The 21,774-nt window shown below is 43.8% G+C and overlaps 1 protein-coding gene across 4 annotated transcripts in view; it reads left to right on the top strand.

The window, feature by feature from the left end:
• LOC137335848 (2-oxoglutarate dehydrogenase complex component E1) overlaps positions 1-21,774 on the top strand; it is a 78,869-nt gene that overhangs the window by 17,779 nt on the left and 39,316 nt on the right. For 2 of the 4 annotated variants that reach the window (XM_068001319.1, XM_068001318.1), the window contains exons 3-4: positions 11,423-11,611; positions 14,703-14,805. In XM_068001319.1, the coding sequence (XP_067857420.1) occupies positions 11,423-11,611; positions 14,703-14,805 (292 nt within the window). Of the gene's footprint in view, positions 1-11,422; positions 11,612-14,491; positions 14,592-14,702; positions 14,806-19,036; positions 19,056-19,692; positions 19,698-21,774 lie in introns of all 4 variants that reach the window. The other 2 variants (XM_068001322.1, XM_068001320.1) reach the window with 2 other exon arrangements.

Raw genomic sequence — 21,774 nt, 5'->3', positions numbered from 1 at the left:
TGGGGAGATCTCCTCTAGAAGAATCGAAGGGAGTTCCCCCAGTGTCTTTGCCAATATTCAACACCAACAAAACAAATGATCTGATCACTTATTTAATTGCTGTTTGTGGGATCTTGCTATTTGCAAATTGGCCATACTTGCCAACATAAACAGCAATTACACCCAAGAAATCTACTGGTTATATCGTGCTTTGTGGTGTCATGAGGGTATGAAAGTCAATGTAAATGCAACACCAAAGTGCTGAAGGAGAAATTGCAGCAAATGGAAGCACCTTTACATAATGTTAGTTACAACATTGGCATTATTTGTCTGAATGTCACATGGATGTTAAGTGTACTATTTTTACCCAGCTGAAGGTCACAGGAATGTGAGATATTTAGTGAAGGTCATTGGCATGTTGATGTGAGAGCAGCAATTGGATTGTGTGGCCTGCACGATTGGTTGTGTGTGAGACTTGGCATATGTTCTTTCCATAGCGGAGTCATTTCTTCATCAGTTTTCCAGGATTACCGCAAAAGTTTAAAACTGGGGAGTAGTTGCATAAAAGATCAATTGTTTTGTTTTTTTCTTTTGGAGCAGGTAGTTAGGATGGGCAGCCTGGTGGTGGAACATGAATGCTGAGAGGGTTGAGTGCAGATTGGATCCCTGATTTTGCAGCCAACTTAAAATTGTGGTTTGAGATATTAATAGCACTGCTTGATTTTTTTTTCTTTCAGCAGAGGTAAGGGAGTCAACTTTGTGTTCCCTGAATTACAGAATAATCAGGTGGTGGTGGTGAGAGAGCAGGCAAATGTCATACAAGAACAATCATACATAGATTCTGGATGGAGTGGCTTGTTGGGACGGATAGCCTTGTTCCTGACTTTGTTTAATGTTGACAGCATCTGAGTATTGGTTGATGCAGTGGATTAAACATTATCCTTTCAGTACAGCGACTTGGATTTTAAGTCAGGCTAGACTGATGAGACGAGCATGAAGAATACCGGTTTCTCGATCACTTTTTTCTTTTTAAGACTGTCCTCGTATGGAATTGGCCCACGGTACCTGGTGGGTTATTCACCTAACAGCTCTTCCTCAGCTGTTTAATGGCTCCTTCGTGCAGCACATGCCAACAAATTTACAATACAACACAGAGAGAAAATCTGCAATGCTGACTGCAGTGCAGTTCATTGGTACCCGAGTGAACTGCGTCACTGGGCCTCTCTAATCTGAATAATCGCATATTGAAATACGTCCCCTCTGTTGCTATGTGGTATTGCCTCTCTCTGCTCCTAATTGGCTCACTTTCTGCTGTGTGCTGTGTTGACTTTTTTTCTTCAAGCCTGCGTCTCGGCTGCATAAATTAGAAGGGCTGAAAATAGCTCCTGAACATAGCGTAACTGGGTACAGATGTAGAGGATCTGCGGGGAATGATGTTTGCAGATAGATCCTGTTTTTTACTGACAGCATATCAGATTGGTTCCCCTTTTCAAATAGGAAAACATATTTTTGCAAGATGGATAGGTTTTTGTGAATTTATGTTCATCATTGATGGAGAGAGGCGATGATACTGGGAAATGGAACATTTTCCATTCCACTCCCAGGTCAAGGATACCATAAGTTCGAGAGTGAAGTTCCTGCTACATTGTCCCATCAAGCACTCCCTGTGTGTCCTGTAATGTTGACAGTTATAGCTCGGTGGGACTGCCCTTGCTTGGTTCCACTCTTGTGTATCTGCCTATATAAGGGAATCAAGGGATCGGGCGGGAAAGTGGAGTTGAGGTCGAAGATCAGCCATGATCTTGTTGAATGGCGGAGCAGGCTGGAGGGGCAGTATAGCCTACTCCTCCTATTTCTCATGTAGCCAGAGCGTCTCCAGCAATGGCTTCTCTGCCTGCCCTTGCACTGTTAACTAGTCCAAGGATCTATCCTTGGCCCCCTCCTTCTCATGTATATGCTGCCCCATGCTGGCATCATCTGCAGACATGGGGGTTACCTTCCACAGTTCTTCTTCTCCACCACTTCCCTTGACCCTTCCACTGCTTCTGGTTGTCACGCTGCTTGTCGGAAAGCCAGTCATGGATTGTCTTTGGCCCCCATCACAAATTTTATACCCTTTCCACTGATTGTCCTCCTTCCCGGTCAATTTCTTGCGCTGAATCAGATTTTTCGCAACCTTGGCATCATATTCATCCCAGAGCTGAGTTTCGGACCCTGTATCATCTTCGTCGCAAAGACTGCCCATTTCTATCGCCCGCTTCCATCCCGACCTCACCCCATCTGCTGCTGAAACAGCCATATGTGCCTTTGTCATTGCCAGACTCAACAAATTCAATGCTTTCCTGGCTGCCGTCCCATCCTCCGTAAAGTTCAGCTCATCCATGACTGCTGCTCATATCATGTCAGGCTCAGCTATAAACCCTTGTCCTGGCTGAGCTAAATTGGCTCCTTAGTGCAGTACATGCTAACAAATGTGCATCCCTTCATACCACCATTGGAGGCCGTGGCTTCAGCTGTCTACGCTTCGTGCTCTGGAATTCCTTCTCTAAACCACTACTCTCCTTTAAAACCCAACTCTTCAACCGAGCTTATGGCCATCCCTGCTAATATCTCCCTCTTCGGCTTGGCATCCATTTTTCTGATTACTTCTCTGTGCAGCGCCTTGGGATGTTTTGTCTACGTTTAAGGCACAGTATAAATGAAAATTATTGACAGAAAATGAGATTACTTAACTTTTATCTACCTGGTCTGTGAATCCAGTACAGTAAACTGGTTTGACTTCATTTCATTCCCATTTGTAAAACGAGACCTAAAATCTAATGGATCATTTGGTTATATATGCTCACTGAAATATTCTGGTGTACATGTTTACTGAAATATTGTATTATGTTCCCTTTTTGTCTCTTAACTGGAAGGGTGGGAGCAAGAGGAATGCAATCTGAGTAATTTAGTCAGCTTGTTTATTGTGCAAAGTGCTGGCTGCAGTTACAGAATGTGGAGGCAAAAAGAGAAATGGCAAAATGCTAGGAATCTGAAATAAAAATAAGAAATGCAAAGTGTGGTGAAGGTTCTCCCACAGTGCTGTTAGGAAGGGAGTTCCAGGATTTTGACCCAGCGACGATGAAGGAACGGCGATATATTTCCAAGTCAGGATGGTGTGTGACTTGGAGGGGAACATGCAGGTGGTGGTGTACCTGCTGCTCTTGTCCTTCTAGGTGGTAGAGGTCGCGGGTTTGGGAGGTGCTGTCGAAGAAGCCTTGGCGAGTTGCTGCAGTGCACCCTGTGGATGGTACACACTGCAGCCACAGTGCGCAGGTGGTGAAGGGAGTGAATGTTTAGGGTGGTGGATGGGGTGCTAATCAAGCGGGCTGCTTTGTCTTGGATGTTGTCGAGCTTCTTGAGTGTTGTTGGAGCTGCACTCATCCAGGCAAGTGGAGAGTATTCCATCACACTCCTGACTTGTGCCTTGTAGATGGTGGAAAGGCTTTGGGGAGTCAGGAGGTGAGTCACTCGCCGCAGAATACCCAGCCTCTGACCTGCTCTTGTAGCCACAATATTTATATGGCTGGTCCAGTTAAGTTTCTGGTCAATGATGACCCCCAGGATGTTGATGGTGGGGGATTTGGTGATGTTAATGCCGTTGAATGTCAAGGGGAGGTGGTTAGACTCTCTCTTGTTGGACATTTACCTGAGGAAGAAGGAAGCCTCCGAAAGCTTGTAGATTTCAAATAAAAATTGTTGGACTATAACTTGGTGTTGTAAAATTGTTTACAATTGTCAACCCCAGTCCATCACCGGCATCTCCACATCATTGTTGGAGATGGTCATTGCCTGGCACTTGTCTGGCGCGAATGTTACTTGCCACTTATCAGCCCAAGCTTGGATGTTGTCCAGGTCTTGCTGCATGCGGGCTCGGACTGCTTCATTATTTGAAGGGTTGCGAATGGAATTGAACACTGTGCAATCATTAGCGAACATCCCCATTTCTGACCTTATGATGGAGGGAAGGTCATTGATGAAGCAGCTGAAGATGGTTGGGCCGAGGACACTGTCCTGAGGAACTCCTGCAGCAGTGCCCTGCGGCTGAGATCATTGGCCTCCAACAACCACTACCATCTTCCTTTGTGCAAGGTATGACTGCAGCCACTGGAGAGTTTTCCCCCTGATTCCCATTGACTTCAATTTTACTGGGGCTCCTTGGTGCCACACTCGGTCAAATGCTGCCTTGATGTCAAGGGCAGTCACTCTCTCCTCACCAATGGAATTCAGCTCTTTTGTCCATGTTTGGACCAAGGCTGTAATGAGGTCTGGAGCCGAGTTGTCCTGGCGGAACCCAAATTGAGCATCGGTGAGCAGATAATTGGTGAGTAAGTGCCGCTTGATAGCACTGTCGACCTAACCTTCCATCACTTTGCTGATGATTGAGAGTAGACAGATGGGGCGGTAATTGGCCGGATTGGATTTGTCCTGCTTTTTGTGGACAGGACATACCTGGGCAATTTTCCACGTTGTCGGGTAGGTGTCAGTGTTATAGATGTACTGGAACAGCTTGGCGAGAGGTGCAGCTGGTTCTGGAGCACGAGTCTTCAGCACTACAGCCGGGATGTTATTGGGGCCCATAGCCTTTGCTGTATCCAGTGCACTCAGCCGTTTCTTGATATCACGTGAAGTGAATTGAATTGGTTGAAGACTGGCTTCCGTGATGGTGGGGATATCGGGAGGAGGCCGAGATGGATCATCCACTCGGCACTTCTGGCTGAAGATTGTTGCAAACGCTTCAGCCTTGTCTTTTGCACTGACGTGCTGGACTCCGCCATCATTGAGAATGGGGATGTTTGCAGAGCCTCCTCCTCCCGTTAGTTGTTTAATTGTCCACCACCATTCACGACTGGATGTGGCAGGACTGCAGTGCTTTGATCTGATCCGTTGGTTGTGGAATTGCTTAGCTCTGTCTATAGCATGTTGTTTCCGCTGTTTAGCATGCATGTAGTCCTGAGTTGTAGCTTCATTAGGTTGGCACCTCATTTTTAGGTACGCCTGCTGCTGCTCCTGGCATGCTCTTCTACACTCTTCTTTGAACCAGCGTTGATCCCCTGGCTTGTTGGTAATGGTAGTGAGGAATATGGCAGGCCATGAGGTTACATATTGTGCTGGAATACAATTCTGCTGCTGATGGCCTACAGTGCCTCATGGTTGCCCAGTTTTGAGCTGCTATATCAGTTCTGAATCTATCCCATTTAGCACGGTGGTAGTGTCAGACAACATGTTGGATGGTGTCTTCAGTGCAAAGATGGGACTTTGCCTCCACTAGGACTGTGCGGTGGTCACTCCTACCAACACCGTCATGGACAGATGCATTTGCGACAGGTAGATTGGTGAGGACAAGGTCAAGTAAGTCTTTCCCCTCGTGTTGGTTCGCTCATGACATGCCGCAGGCCCAGTCTGGTAGCTATGTCCTTCAGGACTCGGCCAGCTCGGTCAGTAGTGGTGCTACCGAGCCACTCTTGGTGCTGGACATTGAAGTCCCCCACCCAGAGTACATTCTGTGCCATTGCTACCCTCAATGCTTCCTCCAAGTGGTGTTCAACATGATGGAGGACTGATTCATCAGCTGAGGGAGGACGGTAGGTGGTAATCAGCAGGAGGTTTCCTTGCCATGTTTGACCTGATGCCATGAGATTTCATGGAGTCCAGAGTCAATGTTGAGGACTCCCAGGGCCACTCCCTCCTGACTGTATATGACTGTACCGCCACCTCTGGTGGGTTTGTCCTGCCGGTGGGACAGGACATACCCAGTGATGGTGATGGAAGAGTCTGGGACGTTGGCTGAAAGGTATGATTCTGTGAGTATGGCTATGTCAGGCTGTTGCTTAACTCGTCTGGAGGACAGCTCTCCCAATTTTGGCACAACTCCACAGATGTTCATGAGGAGGACCTTGCAGGGTCGACTGGGCTTGGTTTCCCTTTGTCGTGTCCGGTGCCTTGTGGTCTGATGCCAGGTGGTCCGTCCGGTTTTATTCTTCTTGTGACTTTTTTTAGTGAAATTTTAAATTGAGTGGCTTGCTAAGCCATTTCAGAGGGCAATTAAGAATCCACCACATTGCTGTGGGTCTGGAGTCACATATAGGCCAGACCGGGTAAGGATGGCAGATTTCCTTCCCTAAAGGACATTGAGTAGAACGGATTCTGTTTACAGTTCCAACTCTCCCAATACTGTTAACTGACATTCTCAGCGAAGACCTAGTTTCTGTTTCCTATGACCTGAAACTTACACCCTTGTGAAGAAATGGTGTGTCCAGCACTACCAACTACCCTATCACTGGCATTCGGCACTGCTGATAGGCTGCCTATGATGCTTTACTGACCATTCTGAAAGATGGTAAATGCCACATTTAGACTCAAATTAAATTAAAACTATGTGAATTTATTTACTCATAACAACATAATTAAATAGGAACAAAAATAGAGTATTCTTGAATAGCCAGAGCTTAGTTGAGTGAAAATGGCCGATTATAGTGTGGAGCTTAGCTTCCGTGGCAGTGACTGGGGCAAGCACTGAATTTTTACTTCATAAAAGCCAGAGACTAATGGCTCAATAATCTTCAAAACTTTTGAGGACATAGACATTAGTGACTCCTGATGTGATGTTTAATACATGGGCAAGCAATTTTTCTGCAAACCACACGAGTCCAGCTGTCCTCCTTTAGTCATAACTGAACAAACAGCTACCAGGAAAGCTGCTCTTTATGTTCCCCAAATCTACAGGTCTCCTGAATTATTTTTTAAAAACTGTCAATCAAGCCAACATTTGTTGCCATGAATAATTTGACAATCATAGGCCAGGCATCCCATAACGAATGCTTCACACAAAACAACGCTTCCCGTACCTGCTTAATTACCACTTCAATCGTTCTAGTCTCTTTTCCCATCGACTGTCAGGCTGCGGTCTCACTCTGGACTCCATCTTTTACCTTAATTACTGTTTTTTTTTTAAAAACTCAATATACTTAAGATGAAAGGAGATTTTCTGCGAAAAAAAAGTTCCGAAAAAGGCACTAAAGACTTTTGCTTCTATTAGTGCTTGGACACAAAATGCTGCTCTTGGGTTAAGAGGAAATAATAACTCACCTGACTAACGTGATATTAGCAGCAAAAATGGGTCAATGCCAAATTCCCAGTTGCTTGTGTCCACTTTATTTGCAGCTTCAGTTGTCAGCTGTGACTCATTGTTGGCACTCTTGCCTCTGAGTCAGTAAGTTGTGGGTTCAAGTCCGACTCCAGAGATTTGAGCAGAAAATCTAGGCTAACACATAAAGGCAGTGCTGAGGGAGCACTGCCCTTGTCAGAGGTGCCGTCTGTCGGATGAGTCATTTAAACAGAGGCCCTGTCTGCCCTCTGAAGTGCATGTAAAAGATCCCATAGCACTATTTCGAAGAAGAGCAGGGGTGGTCTGCCCAATGTCCTGGCCAATATTTATCCCTCAATCAATACCACTTTTTTTTAAACTATCTGGCCATTATCGCATTGCTATTTGTGGGACCTCCCTGTGTACAAATTGGCTGCCGTGTTTCCTATCTTACAACAGTAACTACACTTCAAAAATACTTCATTGGCTGTAAAGCGCTTTGGGTCGTCCTGAAGTCATGAAAGGTGCTGTATAACTTTTACTTCATAACAATGCAAAAAAATTGACTGGCAAGATCTGGAGTCTGGTCCTGGATTTAACCCTCGGAGTTTGTTTTGTGCTGTTTGGGTATGACCCCCTGGATTAAAATATGTTTGGAGGTTCCTTTGACTGCTTCGGCACTTCATAGAGCCAGACTGAGTCTTTTGTTGAGAAAAAGAGGCCGTTTCCACCAGTGCTGTAAAAATATTTCTGATTTACTGGCCGGGCGTACAGAATGCTGCACGAGGTTGTGATTCTAACCGGGTGCTATAAATCGGCTGTTGCTAGGTCAGAATTGATCTTAGCCACAATTAGACTGTATAACTGCAACCTTTTGTGAGCCAGTGTAGCAACAGAGTGACTTGTGGAAAGCGGACGAGTGTGCAGGGGAACTCTGAGAATTCTCTTCCCTCCTCCCCTGGAGGCCCTTACTGCAGTCCAGTTTCCAGACCCTCATCCAACTGGCTGTCTGGAAGCAGGCTATCTGGCATTGCAGCCAAGCCAATCCTGTCCTGGCACCATAAAGATACGCACTTTCTAGTAGACGGCACTGGGTTACGATCCGAGAATCCTGACCGAAGTATTTCTCCTCCCAATCACACGGACATTGAACCAATTGCCACATGCTCACAACTGCCCTGACTGAGAACAGCTAACTCAGCACAGACTGGGAACTTTAGGGTGTTTGTGGCACAGTGCCATGTTAAGTATGCATTTATGCACTTGACCATCAGGGTGCTCCTTTGCATATTAAATGAGCAGTGATTTGTTATGATTGTCTTCTGCTTGGGTTTCATCAAGTGAATTTTGCAGCGTTTTTTTTCACCCAAAGGGAGAGTTGTGGAGTGAGTTATGAGGGAAGGTCACTGAGGCAGTCAGCGTAAATGGGTTCTGGAAGCTATCTAATCTGCATATTTATTACATTTCAGGAATAGTTGCTCCTTATAAAGTATATTTTTATTAATAATCTCATGAGTTTTCCAACGCTTGACTCCTGTGCGTGTTCCACCTCCTGTTCCAATGTTGGCGTCAGCTGACTATCCCTCCTTGTTGCTTTTCTCCCCAATTTTCAAAGGCTTCCTCAAAACCTATTTATTTGACCATTCTTTTGGTCATAAGAAATAGGAGCAGGAGTAGGCCACATGGACCCTCGAGCCTGCTCCACCATTCAATCCGATCATGGCTGATCTTCGACCTCAACTCCACTTTCCCACCCGATCCCCATATCCCTTGATTCCCTGAGAGTCCAAAAATCTATCCATCTCAGCCTTGAATATACTCAACGACTAAGCATCCACAGCGCTCTGCGTAGAGAATTTCAAAGATTCACAACCGTCTGAGTGAAGAAATTCCTTCTCATCTCAGACTTAAGTGGCTGACCCCTTATCCTGAGATTATGCCCTCTCGTTCTAGACTCTCTCTAGCCAGGGGAAACAACCTCTCAGCATCTACCCTGTCAAGCCCCCTCAGAATCTTGCATGTTTCAATGAGATCACATCTCATTCTTCAAAACTCCAGTGGGCATAGGCCTATTCCACTCAATCTCTCCTCACAGGACAACTCTCTCCTGCCAGGAATCAATCCAGTGAACCTTCATTGCACAGCCTCCAAGGCAAGTAAACTCCAGGTGGGGATCCCACTAAAGCTCTGTACAACTGTAGTAAGACTTCTTTACTATTGTACTCCAACCCCCTTGCAATAAAGGCCAACATGCCATTTGCCTTCCTAATTGCGTGCTGTACTTGCATGCTAACTTTTTTTTATGTTTCTTCTTAAGAGGACACCCAAATCTCTCTGAATGCCAACATTTAATAGTTTCTCACCATTTAAAAAATATTGTTTTTCTATTCTTCCTACCAAAGTGAATAACCTCACATTTTCCCACATTATACTCCATCTACCACCTTCTTGCCCACTCACTTAACCTGTCCATAATCCCTTTGCAGACTCTTTTTTTGTATCCTCCTCACAGCTTACTTTCCCACCTAGCTTTGTATTGTTAGCAAACTTGGATACATCTTTTCTAAAACTGTTCGTCATCTATTTCTTTTCTGTGAAGCACCTTGGGGTGCTTTTTGTGTTTACAGGCACCGTACAAGTCTAATTTGTGGCGATTTACTGAGCAATCACAGACTTTAGCAATCACTTTGCAAAAATATGTGGCTTATATCAGTGTTGCTTTGCAATGTTAGATTACTACAAGGAACTGTGGATGAGCAGTGATTTTGGGGTCCAAGTACTGAAATCCCTAAAAGCTTATGAACAGGTACAAAAAATAATTAAAAAGGCTAATAGAATGTTTGCATTCCAGTCCTCTAGAGATTAAGGCAAAGGGGTGGAAGTTACGTTACAGTTGTATAGGACTCTGGTTAGATCCCATTTGGAGTCCTGTGTTCAGTTCTGGACACCACATCTCGGAGGATATATTGGCCTTGGAGCGGGTGCAATGCAGATTCACCAGAATGATACCGGAGCTAAAAGGGTTAAAATATGAGGACAGGTTGAATCGACTAGGCTTGTATTCCCTTTGAATATTGAAGATTTAGGGGAGATATGAGATTAGATGCTGAGAGGTTGTTTCCTTTGGCTGGAGAGTCTAGAACTTGGGGGGGCATCGTCTCAGGATAAGGGGTCAGCCATTTCGGACTGAGATGAGGTGGAATTTCTTCAATCAGGGTTGTGAATCTTTGGAATTCTCTACCCAGAGGGCTGTGGATGCTCAGTCGTTGAGTATATTGAAGGCTGCGATCGATAGATTTTTGTGAATCAAAGGATATGGGGATTGGGCAGGCAAGTGGAGCTGAGGTCGAACATCAGCCATGATATTGAAACATTTGCCTGAGGAAGGAGAAAATCTCCGAAAGCTTGTGAATTTAAAATAAAATTGCTGGACTATAACTTGGTGTTGTAAAATTGTTTACAATTGTCAACCCCAGTCCATCACCGGCATCTCCACATCATGATATTGAATGACAGAGGCTCAAGGGGCCGTGTGGCCCACTCCTTATTTCTTATGGTTTTTATAATTGAGGTCCTTGAGCACCTCAAAGGATTTGATAGATAAAGTATTTCATCTGGTGGGAGAGTCCAGGACAAGGGGACAAAACCTTAAAATTAGAGCTAGGCCATTCAGGGGTGATGTTCGAAAGCACTTTTTCATAGAGTAGTGGAAATCTGGAATTTTTTTTTCCCCCCCAAAAAGCTGTTGAGGCTGGGGTCAGTTAACAATTTCAAAACTGAGATTGATAGATTTTGTTTTTGTTAGGCAAGGGGATTAAGGGTTACAGAACCAAGATTGGAATTAAGATACAGATCAGCCATGATCCAATTGAATATCGGAACAGGCTCGAGGGGCTGACTGGCCCACTCCCGATGCTATGTAAATACTTTTTGAAGACGACACATTCCGTTCTGATCTTGTTTCATTTCCCTCCAACCTCGGTAACAACCTATGCAGCATTATGTAGTTGAAAGGGCGAATAAGTAACTTGTCCCCAGGTCTTCACTGGTGTTGTGCAAGGTGCAGAAGGGGCTGGAGGTAAGTATCCTCTTCATGAGGCTACCATCTACCGGGTGCTTCTTTACGAAGGTTAAGCTATGGAATTTGTAGTGATTGGGCCCAACCTCACATTCTACCATGCAGCACTGGCGGCACACATTATTTCCTGTTGTTCAAATAGGTGTTTTTCTCTTTTGTCTCTCTGTTTAAAGCTGTGTCGAAACTTTTTTTTTTCTTTGAGTTTTGGAGCCACTTTATTTCTATTTTTGTTTCCACAGTCTTGGGATGTATTTTTTCGAAATGCCAATGCAGGAGCACCACCGGGCACTGCTTACCAAAGTCCTCCACCACTGGGTGCAAGTCTGGCTTCTTTATCTCATGCCCAGTCCATGGTAGTCGCACAGCCAAATGTGGACAAGTTAGTGGAGGATCATCTAGCGGTACAGTCACTCATCAGAGCTTACCAGGTAATCAACTGAACATGAATCAAAGGGAGACTCTGTGTTGTGTGATCTGAAATATTTTAAACAGATAGCTTTACATGTGTGCATGTTTGTCTGAGCTCTTCTCTCATTGATTGTAAATGTCATGGGGCGTTCCCTGTCTATCTGCCATAATACACATAGCCACAGGTAGTCTGTCTGACTTATGAATGCTCATCTAATGGTATGAAAATAGCTCGTGATTTTACAAACATGCTTACGTGTGCTAGCTTGTAATCTTGTCAAAATCTAAAAGAATTTTTCTTGAATATTTGAAGAATTTATCTTACACCTTGGGCCCAGACACAGCCATGCCTGTCGGACGCATTATATGGATGCATGGACGGCCAGTCAGTCTCCTCTCGCACAATGTGTAAATCTCCCAACTGTGGGGAGATCTCTGTGGGGATCTTATGTAATTTTCCACTTCTTTTGCATCTGTTCCTCGCCTCTCATGTTAGCTGGGATTGAAGCTGGAATCAGTTCCTGTGGAACTGAGAACTCACTGGCCATTCTCAATGCACGAGTGTTGGCAGGCTATATAAGTATGGAGAGCTTGATCTTGCACTCACCTGATGTCCATACAAGCATGCTTTCCAGTTGAACTCAATGAATAATGAGCATGGCTGGGGACCCCAGCTGGATTTCCCCCCGCCCCAACCCGAGCCCACGATTATCGAGCCCAATTTTATGGCTTGAAATGCTGTCCCATCTCAGAATAATAGGGGATTGAGCCTAATCTGTATGTTTGTTCCGCACTGGCTTAACCCTTACCAAATCAGCAATTGGTTTTCTTGGAGTGAGTATCTTAAAAGTCACAAATTACCCTCTATAGAGATCTGGCTAAATACATTGTGTCTTATTTTAATCTAAGATCTTCTGCTTGCTGATAGACACAGTTAATTTTTATTTCCCATTAGAAGGCATCCAGTGGGTGACAAGTAGTAATTTTATCCTGTAATTAAATGTTCTGTTGAATGTTAATGAAATATTGGGACTTGGGACCCTTGCTGTTAAGCTGATAAGATCTAATTTTTCAGCAAAGAACATTTGTCAGCTAATGGAAATTGGATAAAAATAGATTTGAAGTGCAGATTTTCTCACTATCAGATGTCCTATAACAACCAGGATCTGAGCAACAGGAATGAGTGTGTGTATATTGTGCATTGACCATATTTGCTTGGTTGGTTCAATATTGTCACATTTAATTTCATTGCTTCATCCCATTCCACTTGATCAGCACAGAACTAACCTAGCACAGAACGACAATGGTACACACCATCTGTTGGAGTTTGTTTTTCCTGGCAGTGTTTCCATCTATCTTTCAATGAATAGTCCACATTCCAGTTAGATATCGTTGAAAGGATCCATGGCGCTCAACTTCAGCATATACAGTATTGATGTTACACCATTAGATGTCACGTGCAATGTGTGCTGTATTCAATAGAATTTACAGAGGATATAGGAAACACCAAGGTCCGTATTGTTGTGCCAACTTCCATTGCATTTCCCATTGATTTGAGTGCTGGCCTGCAATGGAGTTGGTTTCGTGCCACCAACACTGTCCAGATCTTATTGAAGAAAACAATGAGGCAACAACACCACATGTGTGTGTGTTTTTTTTTCACAGTCTAAAAATTTGATGCAGAACTATAGTTCCAAAATCATCATGATGTGCACCATGTACTGAAACTTTTTGGAGTCATCTTGAGAACCGTCCATGTGTCATCAGTTTGTCAAGTCAGCAGTGAGGTGATGCTGCGTGTTGAAGCACCAGCACATATACCCACAGAAAGGGGGGGGCAGCAGGGGAAATGAGTGGAAGGAACTCATCTCCCTCCAAAAAGGAGAGGGAGTAGAGAGCAAATACGCAGAGGGGTCCAGGCTGGACTGTTGTCGTGGTCTCTCCAGCTGCTGGTGGCCAAGGCATGAGGCCAGAAAGGAGCCGTGTAAGGTTAGAAGAAGCTGGAGTGGAAACTCTTGAGGTTGCAGGCCTGTCGTTGAAGAGTAAATGCTGTCAGGAGAAGAGGCAAAAATAGAAACTGTTCCTCAACTGTGCCATGACTGTTATTGGTTGTGTCTCCATGATTCCACCCTCCACATACACAGTTGGCATGTGTTTAAAATTCTGAACTTTATCTGCCATAATTTCACTGAACAGATGAGTTGAGAGATCTTACAATAGACTAATTGGCCATTTTACTGAAATTTGGCAGATCTGAGCTCCTCTCTGATGTCCCAGAGCATTAAGCTATATAGGCCACAAGATCACAGGTTTAATTTCTGTTATGTGTTGCTTTAGCTGACCTCAGCAGCCCCAGGGTCTGGAGGGGGGGAAAAGCAACCAAGATTACTGCTCCTGATTGCCATTCAGTGATCTTCTGCTGGAAAGTGCATGGGTGTAGACATCCGGTGAGGACAGAATCAGGCTGGTCTGTCATACCCTCTGTGGTGGAATAGCCTAGTGATGCTCACTGCTCCTGTGCCCACAATAGAGCAGCTAATGCCTGTGGAACTGTAACCTAGCCTGATGCAGCACCTTCAGAATAGAAGGGGGAGAAAAAGCTGAGCAAGTCTCGGCCATCTGAAGTGAGAGTCTTGCCTCTTTTTTTTCTTTCTGGAAACGTGTGGGAATGATTTTCAAACAACCCCCAGAGGCAATTCCTCACCTTAACAGCTCGTTCCATTTGTGTTTCAAACTCCAAAAGTGTTCAGTATAAAATGGAGCGGTGTGGTAATCCACGTTAAGTGATCTAATGCGGGTAATTGTCGTACGGTGTAAGTGCTTATTGAGCAGCTCTGTGGTGTGCCTACACAAATAAAGCATGTGTTTTTTTCTTGAATGTTCTTGTTCCTTGTTCACAGGTCAGGGGTCATCACATCACAAAACTTGATCCACTTGGCATTAATGTAGTAGATTTTGATGAGTCTCGTAGTGCTTTTCCTGTTGGTTCCTCCAGCCTTGGTGAGATGAGTTTTGCAATTAATTATCAATATTTAAGGAAATATGTTAAACTGTTCTTTTTCCTCCCTTGCCCCTTCTCTTCCACCCCACCCCCTCTTTTCCTCTCTCTAGATACGAGGGCATCACGTTGCGCAACTGGACCCTCTAGGAATTCTGGATGCGGACCAGGATTCGTCCGTACCAGCTAACCTAGTAACTTCCTCAAACGGACTTGGTGAGGGCTCTGGAATGGCTGGTGTTCCTTTGTTTGAGCTCCTCTGTCTAGTTTTCGCAACGTAGAGTTTGGGCTTTCAGTGTTAAGCTGTGAAGGATGCATGCGCTTCTGAACACTTCCTGCTCCTGTTCTGTACGCTGGCTCTGATTCCAAAATGCTGACCTCTGCAGCCTGCACAATGAATTAAGCCAGTGCTTGGGTGGGGCTCGCTAACAAGCCACTCTGTGTTCGACCTACATCTCTGTCTCCCATCAGCTCAATTTGGTTACAAAAATCCAAGTTGTCCGTCCCCTACAGCAATTAGAAAGAAAATCTCCTCCTGTGTTCGGCAATACTTTCGAACCCCATCACAAGATCTGCTGTCACTACCTCACTGCAGCACATTTGCACAATTGGCCGTGATGGGTTAAATGTATTTCAGCACTGAGGGTTGGTGCAGAGACACTGGAGGTTTTTAAACCTGCATACACACATTTTGTTAACTTTTTTGTCTCAACTTTTAGTATTTCTAGTTTGTTTTATATTTAATTCAAATTGCAAACCGTAGGAACTGGCTTATACAGTTTTCTCCACATCTGATGTATTGATGAGATTTTTCAGTTGTCCAGAAGACATTTTGTTTTTGCCCCTCCACTTCTCTCAGCTCTGTTAAAAGTGCTGATGCGTGCTTGGGTCCAGCTGCACGGGTGCTAATGGCCCTTCAAGGCCTCTCCCAAATGGCCATCCTTTATGTATGCGCCTGTATGGCAAGTGTGGACCAAGGGGAGCACATGACAGCCGAGTCTGATTCCATCCTCAACCAAAGTCCACACATGCATTTTCTAGCAGAGGCAGTTGGGTAATAATCAAAAGTAGGAACTCTAACTTTCTTCCCTCCTTCCTCAGCTAACTTAGCACAGATTTGGGTTCAAACCAGCCACCTTCTTGGTTCTTGTAGATCTATTTGACAGTAGGTAGGGAATGTTGCCAACTGACCGATATCTGGGGCCTTATAGTCAGTGCTTTGGGAGTAATTTTTTGCACGGATGTACTCTACTGTTCCTGCAGACAGTGTCCTGCCCAGGTGAAGTTAAATATGGCCTGAAGTCAATGCCAGCTGCTGTGAGGCTGGTGCCACCTTCATACCCTGTGCAGAGAGAATTTCCAAAACACTTCAAAAATATGGCTGTGGTAGCAGACAATGCTTTCCTTAACTTTTCTGCAGCACACTTAATCCTGGAATGATTTCATTTTAAATCATGTGTTAGTTTGAATCTGCTCACTAATCTGTTAATTGGCCATTAACCCTAGAAGCTTGAATTTTTTTTTTCCCTGCTGACGTGCTTGCTTTGCTTTCTCTCAATGTCACACTGATGCCTTGTTGCGTAAACACATTCCTCAATTGGTTCCTTTTTACCTGCATCAACACAGTAAAAGGAACAGTCTGTTTCGTGTCAGTCTGCTTTTAGGAGCATGTTTTTTTATATATATATATATATTATATATAATATATATATTTCTCTTAATCTGGACCAATCACGTGCTTCCTTTCATAAAGAAGGCAAACAATTGAAGAATTTTCTACCCAGCAGCTGCTAATGCTCTGTTGGTCAAAAGTGGGTGGGGAGGAGACTTGTTCCTGTTGTGAAGTGCTACTTTGCTTGGCCTACGGGCAAGTCCATACTTTGCAGCTCTGGCTGGACACTTTTTTTAACAATGAATTACAGTAAAAACAGAGACTTATATTCTTGATGGCCCTCTTCCACCAGAAGATGTGGAGGGGGTATGTGCTGAAGCAGAGTGAACAGTAATGATGGCCCCTTTCACAGTCTGTTTCTGACACTCAATTTCAAGCAGACCAGGGGCGAGTGGAAGAGCAATTGCAGGGTGACTCGACCTCCCATGTGTTAGACCTGCTCCAAGTTGACAAAGGCAGCTCTAATCAACTGGTTAAAGAGCAGCATTGGCAGAGTTTGGGGAGCAGGCCACCTACCTGATCTGTGGGATGGGATGATGTTTGGGCTACCTTTTTAAAAAAAATTTTTTAAAAAGTAGAATTGTCAAATAAGGAACAGAGTGATGCATAAGTCCTGAAGGCCCTTGCCTAAACTTTGTGTTCTGGTTGGCATGGCTCGGTTTTTAAAACTTGTGGTTCATTCGTCTTCCTATGATCTATTTAAATCTTGGTGCTGGGTCTCTGCATCAAACTTAAAAACCTGTTCAAGTTTAATTTGCTGAATGCTGTGAATTGAGGGCAGTCACCCTGTGCATTCCTTCTCTTCATGTTTAGCGTGACAGGTTGACTAATGTTTTGGGAGATGAGATGTTGAATGTTTTTCAGATCTGCAGTGTTTTAAAGCTACATGGGGTTCCTCAGCATTTAATGGGGCCTTCCTAACTCTTTTTTAAAATCAAGCAAGTAAAAATGCTCTACATTGATCCTTCCCTGAAAGGTTACTGAGTCCAGCAGCTGAAAGGACAAATACACTCCAGATCTCAAACACTCTTTGTATCTTTGGTACCAATTCAACTCCAATTGCTAGTCTAAGTAAATAATCTTCAACAAAAAGTAAATGACAGAAGGAGAGAAGAATTTATTTTCTCTTCTTTTGAAGAGATGTTGAACCGAGGCTCTGCCTGCCTGTTCAGGCGGACGTTGTAGATCCCATGGCACTCTGAAGACTGTCCAGCATTCTGTCCTCAAACAGCATCACCAAAAACAGATTAACGGCAATTCATTTTAGTGCTGTTTGTGGTGTCTTGCCTTGTGCAAAATGGCTGCCAGGCTTGCCTACATAACTGTGACTGCTCTTCAAAAGTAATTCATTGTATGTGAAGCATTTTGAGATGTTTCTGAGGGATGTGATAAGGCACTGTTTTAACACAGTCTTGTTTTTGTTTCAAGTTTGATGTTGAAACTGGAATGAAGTAGCTATCATGAAGTGCCCTGTGTAGACTTTGGCACAGCAGAGATAATGTGCTGTAGCAATAAACTGCTGTCCTTCCCACCAGTAAAGGTTAGCGTGACGTTGCCAGTGTTTGCAAGGGCGACTGCTGCTACATTGACGGCAGTGTTGCCCAGGAATAAATAACTGGGCCTAATGCCAGTTCCACCCCTTGTGGATTCCTAACGTGTTCCAAGCCTGTTGTATTTAAATGTAGGTGGTGTCCTTCGCCGACTATCCACTATCAGAATCTACTTTTAGCCTTTTTGACACAGCTGGATAGAAGAAGGCATTATGTGGAAAACTGCTGATGAGCAGAAATCACAGATTTCCAAACACAAGCTGCTTTTTTTTTTCTTTCAGCTGATGGTTTGCAGCATTTTGGCAACTTCCAGAAGAGCTCCTTTTGAAATGGGGTGGCTCTGTTTGAATGCATTGGGTTAAAAACTCTGTGGCCAGTGACCTCCCAAAAACAGCCTTTTTTTTCCCCCCCCCCAAGACCATGCTGGATTTCCTGACAAAGCACTTCTGTCACTCGGGCACCGCTGATGTCCAGTGAAATGTGAACAAGTGTCTCCACTAACTCCATGATTCAGCATGATAATATATCAACACTCATTCCTTGTGTCCCCCACATTGTATTTTCACCTCTACAAAAGGCTAGTATATGTCAGGCAGTCTTCATTGTACCTTCATGATGTGTAACAATTTGCAGAACATGTGACCTCTAATGAATCGCTGCTTGGGCCATTGATTCAGATCTCCCTATAACCACTTGCTTCGTGTGTAAGGTCCATCCACTTCAAAATAAATTGTAGCTTATAAATATTAAGCTGTGTATCTGAGAAATTGAAGGAAAACATTTCTTAATTTGAGCACATAGTGCTGTCAGCAGATTAAAAAGGGAGTTAACCAGTACACCTAAAATTACAGCTCCTTAATTTTGGGAGTAATTATAACTGTCTGTACTTGCTGTGACCCGGAGTTTGAATTATAACTCCCATGTTTTTTTGCAAAAAATGAAAACACCTCTTCAACTCTTGACGCCAAGATTTAATAAGGCAGGGTTGGCCTGGGTGGTTGAGTTTTTCCAGAAAAATTAATTCTGATCAGAACATCTTCAGTCACCAATAAATTTGGAAACTGAACACAGTTGGTGCTTCCAGCGGCTGCTAATTCCAGTACCATCCTCCGTCCTGTTTAATGGCAAGAAATGCTATCTCAGGACTGTTCTGTCATCTCCACCTATTTAACCCCAGTTTTCTTCTTCCCTGAATTCTTTACGGCATTCAGTTCCACGCCGGCAGCCTTCACCGCCTCTTCCAAGTGGCCATTCTTCACATGTAAGCGCAGAATAGCATTGGGGGCTATTCAACCATGGAGAGCATCACACCCAAGCCGACTCCTGCTCTGGCTAGACGTACACACAGACCCACTTTCCAGTGGGGTTCACTGGATAGACATCAGGAATGGAACCCACGGGTGGCCATTATCTCTTGAGGTATTTTGAAGTGATGTGACCTCAGAAGTTAAAGGGAAGAGGATAGTATCTACTTACACTACCGAGGGAATTGTAAACTGTTGGAAGATTTGGGAAGTTTTTAAAAAAAAACTTTCTATTTTCTCCAGAGAACTATTTAAATATTTTTTGGGGGTTAGGGTGTTTCTCAAAGACTTAACCATTTTTCTCCTGCTTGGTTGTTCAGTAAGTTACTGAAACAATTGAGCAGCAACACAGCTGCCTGAGTTCTTTATCGGCGCAGTACTTTTTCTACTTGTGTGGAAATATCTTCTCCAAAACAAACCGAGGCTTTCTTCCACACACAGCTCTATTCTCTCGTGAACACATCATCGATGCACTTCCATATTGATGAATCACTCTTGCTGCATTCCATCTCGGGAAAATAAGAATGTTGAGATTAAGCATTGTTGCTGCCTTTGGGTAGACCTCGTAATGGATCAGTATTGGTCCTAACTCTGGACTTTGCTCATATGTTGGAAGAATTCATGGATAGTTGTGCTCCATTCTTCATTAGGGACAGCTGCCGACTTGCCCTCACTAAGGAATTGCATCCTATTTCTTGCTAAATTGAGATTAGGAATTCACTGTGGGTGGCTGATGGCGCTTGTCATTTTGTTCATGACTTACTGATTTCTGCAGTTTCAATATATCTTGGAGAGAGAGGGAGAGAAATACAAGGATTTCCTACTTTTCGTGTTTCTTGTGACAATCCACCAGGTCTCGGGGGAGGGGGGGGAGCTGATCCAACATTGCGCGTACATGGCTTGTTTTTGCTTCTCAAACTTTGGACGTTATGATTACCAGACACACAGGTAAATAACCGTTCACACGCTGTGATATACCCCATCCTTCATCACTGCCTAATGTCTTTGTGTGTACTGGAATGGCACTATCTACCACTTTTCTTGACTGCTCTATGGAAGTTATCTCCTTGTTCCCTGTAAGCCATTTCTACATTTGATGTTTATGGGACCATGTTTCACTGCTCTTGCATGCTAGAGGCAACTGGTTAGCTACTTGACCCATTTGCCCGACTGAGAGCTCAATCGTGTGGACTCGCAAAGATAGATTTGGATTGGATTTTCTCTTTTTTTGATGCATGTAATCTCCTTACATATAGAATGCAATGTAATTGTATGTGTTGCATTTTTATTTATCCTGTATGTTTATTACTTAAACCTTTTGGGATGTTGATAAAATATTTAAGAAAAACTAACTCATTCCAGTTAATAAAAGGTTGTTGCATGGTGGACAATGTCAACTGTAACAACCAAATTTCACATTGAATTATTTCCAAACCCCCATAAGCTAGGGCTGATAAATTAATCTGCTATCATGCAACTGTTACAAGATTTCAGTGAGCCAAACAGTATGCAGAGCTTTAATTGGAAAATTTATTTCCAAATCCGCCTCAACCTGCGAATGGCTATTCTTTTGCTAGCCCGTCGAGTTGGGCTAATTTTTTTTCCTCTGCCCGTTAGTTGAGCAGTTAAGAGCTCTGTGTCCCCTTCCAAAATTCTGCCTCAATGTCTTGTTGGCTTTGCCAGGTAAAGAGTGGATGGCGGTAATGGTGGAACATTTCGTTCATTCTGTGTGGTCTGGAGTGTGAAACTGCTAAACCTCTGGAGGCTAATGTGTCTGAACAGAAATGTTGCTGCAAATTTTGCTGCCTAAATGTTGCTGTTTAAGGCTTATTGGTTGGCTGTATACAGGCTGTGTGTTGCTGCTTTGGATATTAGCCTATGACTGTGGATGCACAGAGGCACGAGTTTTCATCCATGTAGTTTACGCACCAATACCGCCACCCCACAACATAGCCTTGTATTTCAGCATGCATGGCCAATTTCTTGAAAATCACTTCAATTTTATTTTTGTGCTGCATGATTAATCCCATATGATGCAGTTGTTAAGAACCATACAGGGATCAGCATCTAAATCTGTACTGAAAGTGTTTGTCCCTGTGTTATTCATGAGATCTTGTTGTTGATTAGAAATTGAACTTTATTAAAAGATGTTCCCTCCCCCCAAGCACACTCAACACCATCCTCAGTTTAGAAAGCAAGGGTCTGGTGCTTGAACAGATGCACAGTGGGCTCATCCCAAGAGATTGGTGGACACTTTCTCAGGGCCCTGTGTGACCATGCCTGATGCTGAGATTGGAACCTGGCCCCTCAGGGTTGACAGTACAATACTTGGGTGTTTTGGGCCCTTTTTTTTTCCAAAATTGATATTTTGTTTTAATTTTAAAAGAACAAGCGCTCCCATTTCTTGAGCAAAAGAGGTGAATTACAGAGAGTGACAGTGTCCTTTTTGATTAGTTTGGTTGTTGAACTCAAAAAGCTTTATTGAGTGATCCAATATTCCTCGGCACTCATTATTACAAGCTTTCAAATGCTAATGTGAATGTTTTAGGCACAGCATTAGCAGAAGATTGAAAATGTTCTTGGCTACATTCTTTGCCTTTTACAGCCCCTCTCTCCCCTCCATTTCACATATACATGTGCATTTAAAGAGATGATATCC

Source organism: Heptranchias perlo, chromosome 20 (genome assembly GCF_035084215.1).
Source record: "Heptranchias perlo isolate sHepPer1 chromosome 20, sHepPer1.hap1, whole genome shotgun sequence".
Taxonomy (NCBI): Eukaryota; Metazoa; Chordata; class Chondrichthyes; order Hexanchiformes; family Hexanchidae; genus Heptranchias; species Heptranchias perlo.
Note: the sequence above shows the minus strand (reverse complement) of the source record. Positions and strands in the feature narration are given on the sequence as shown.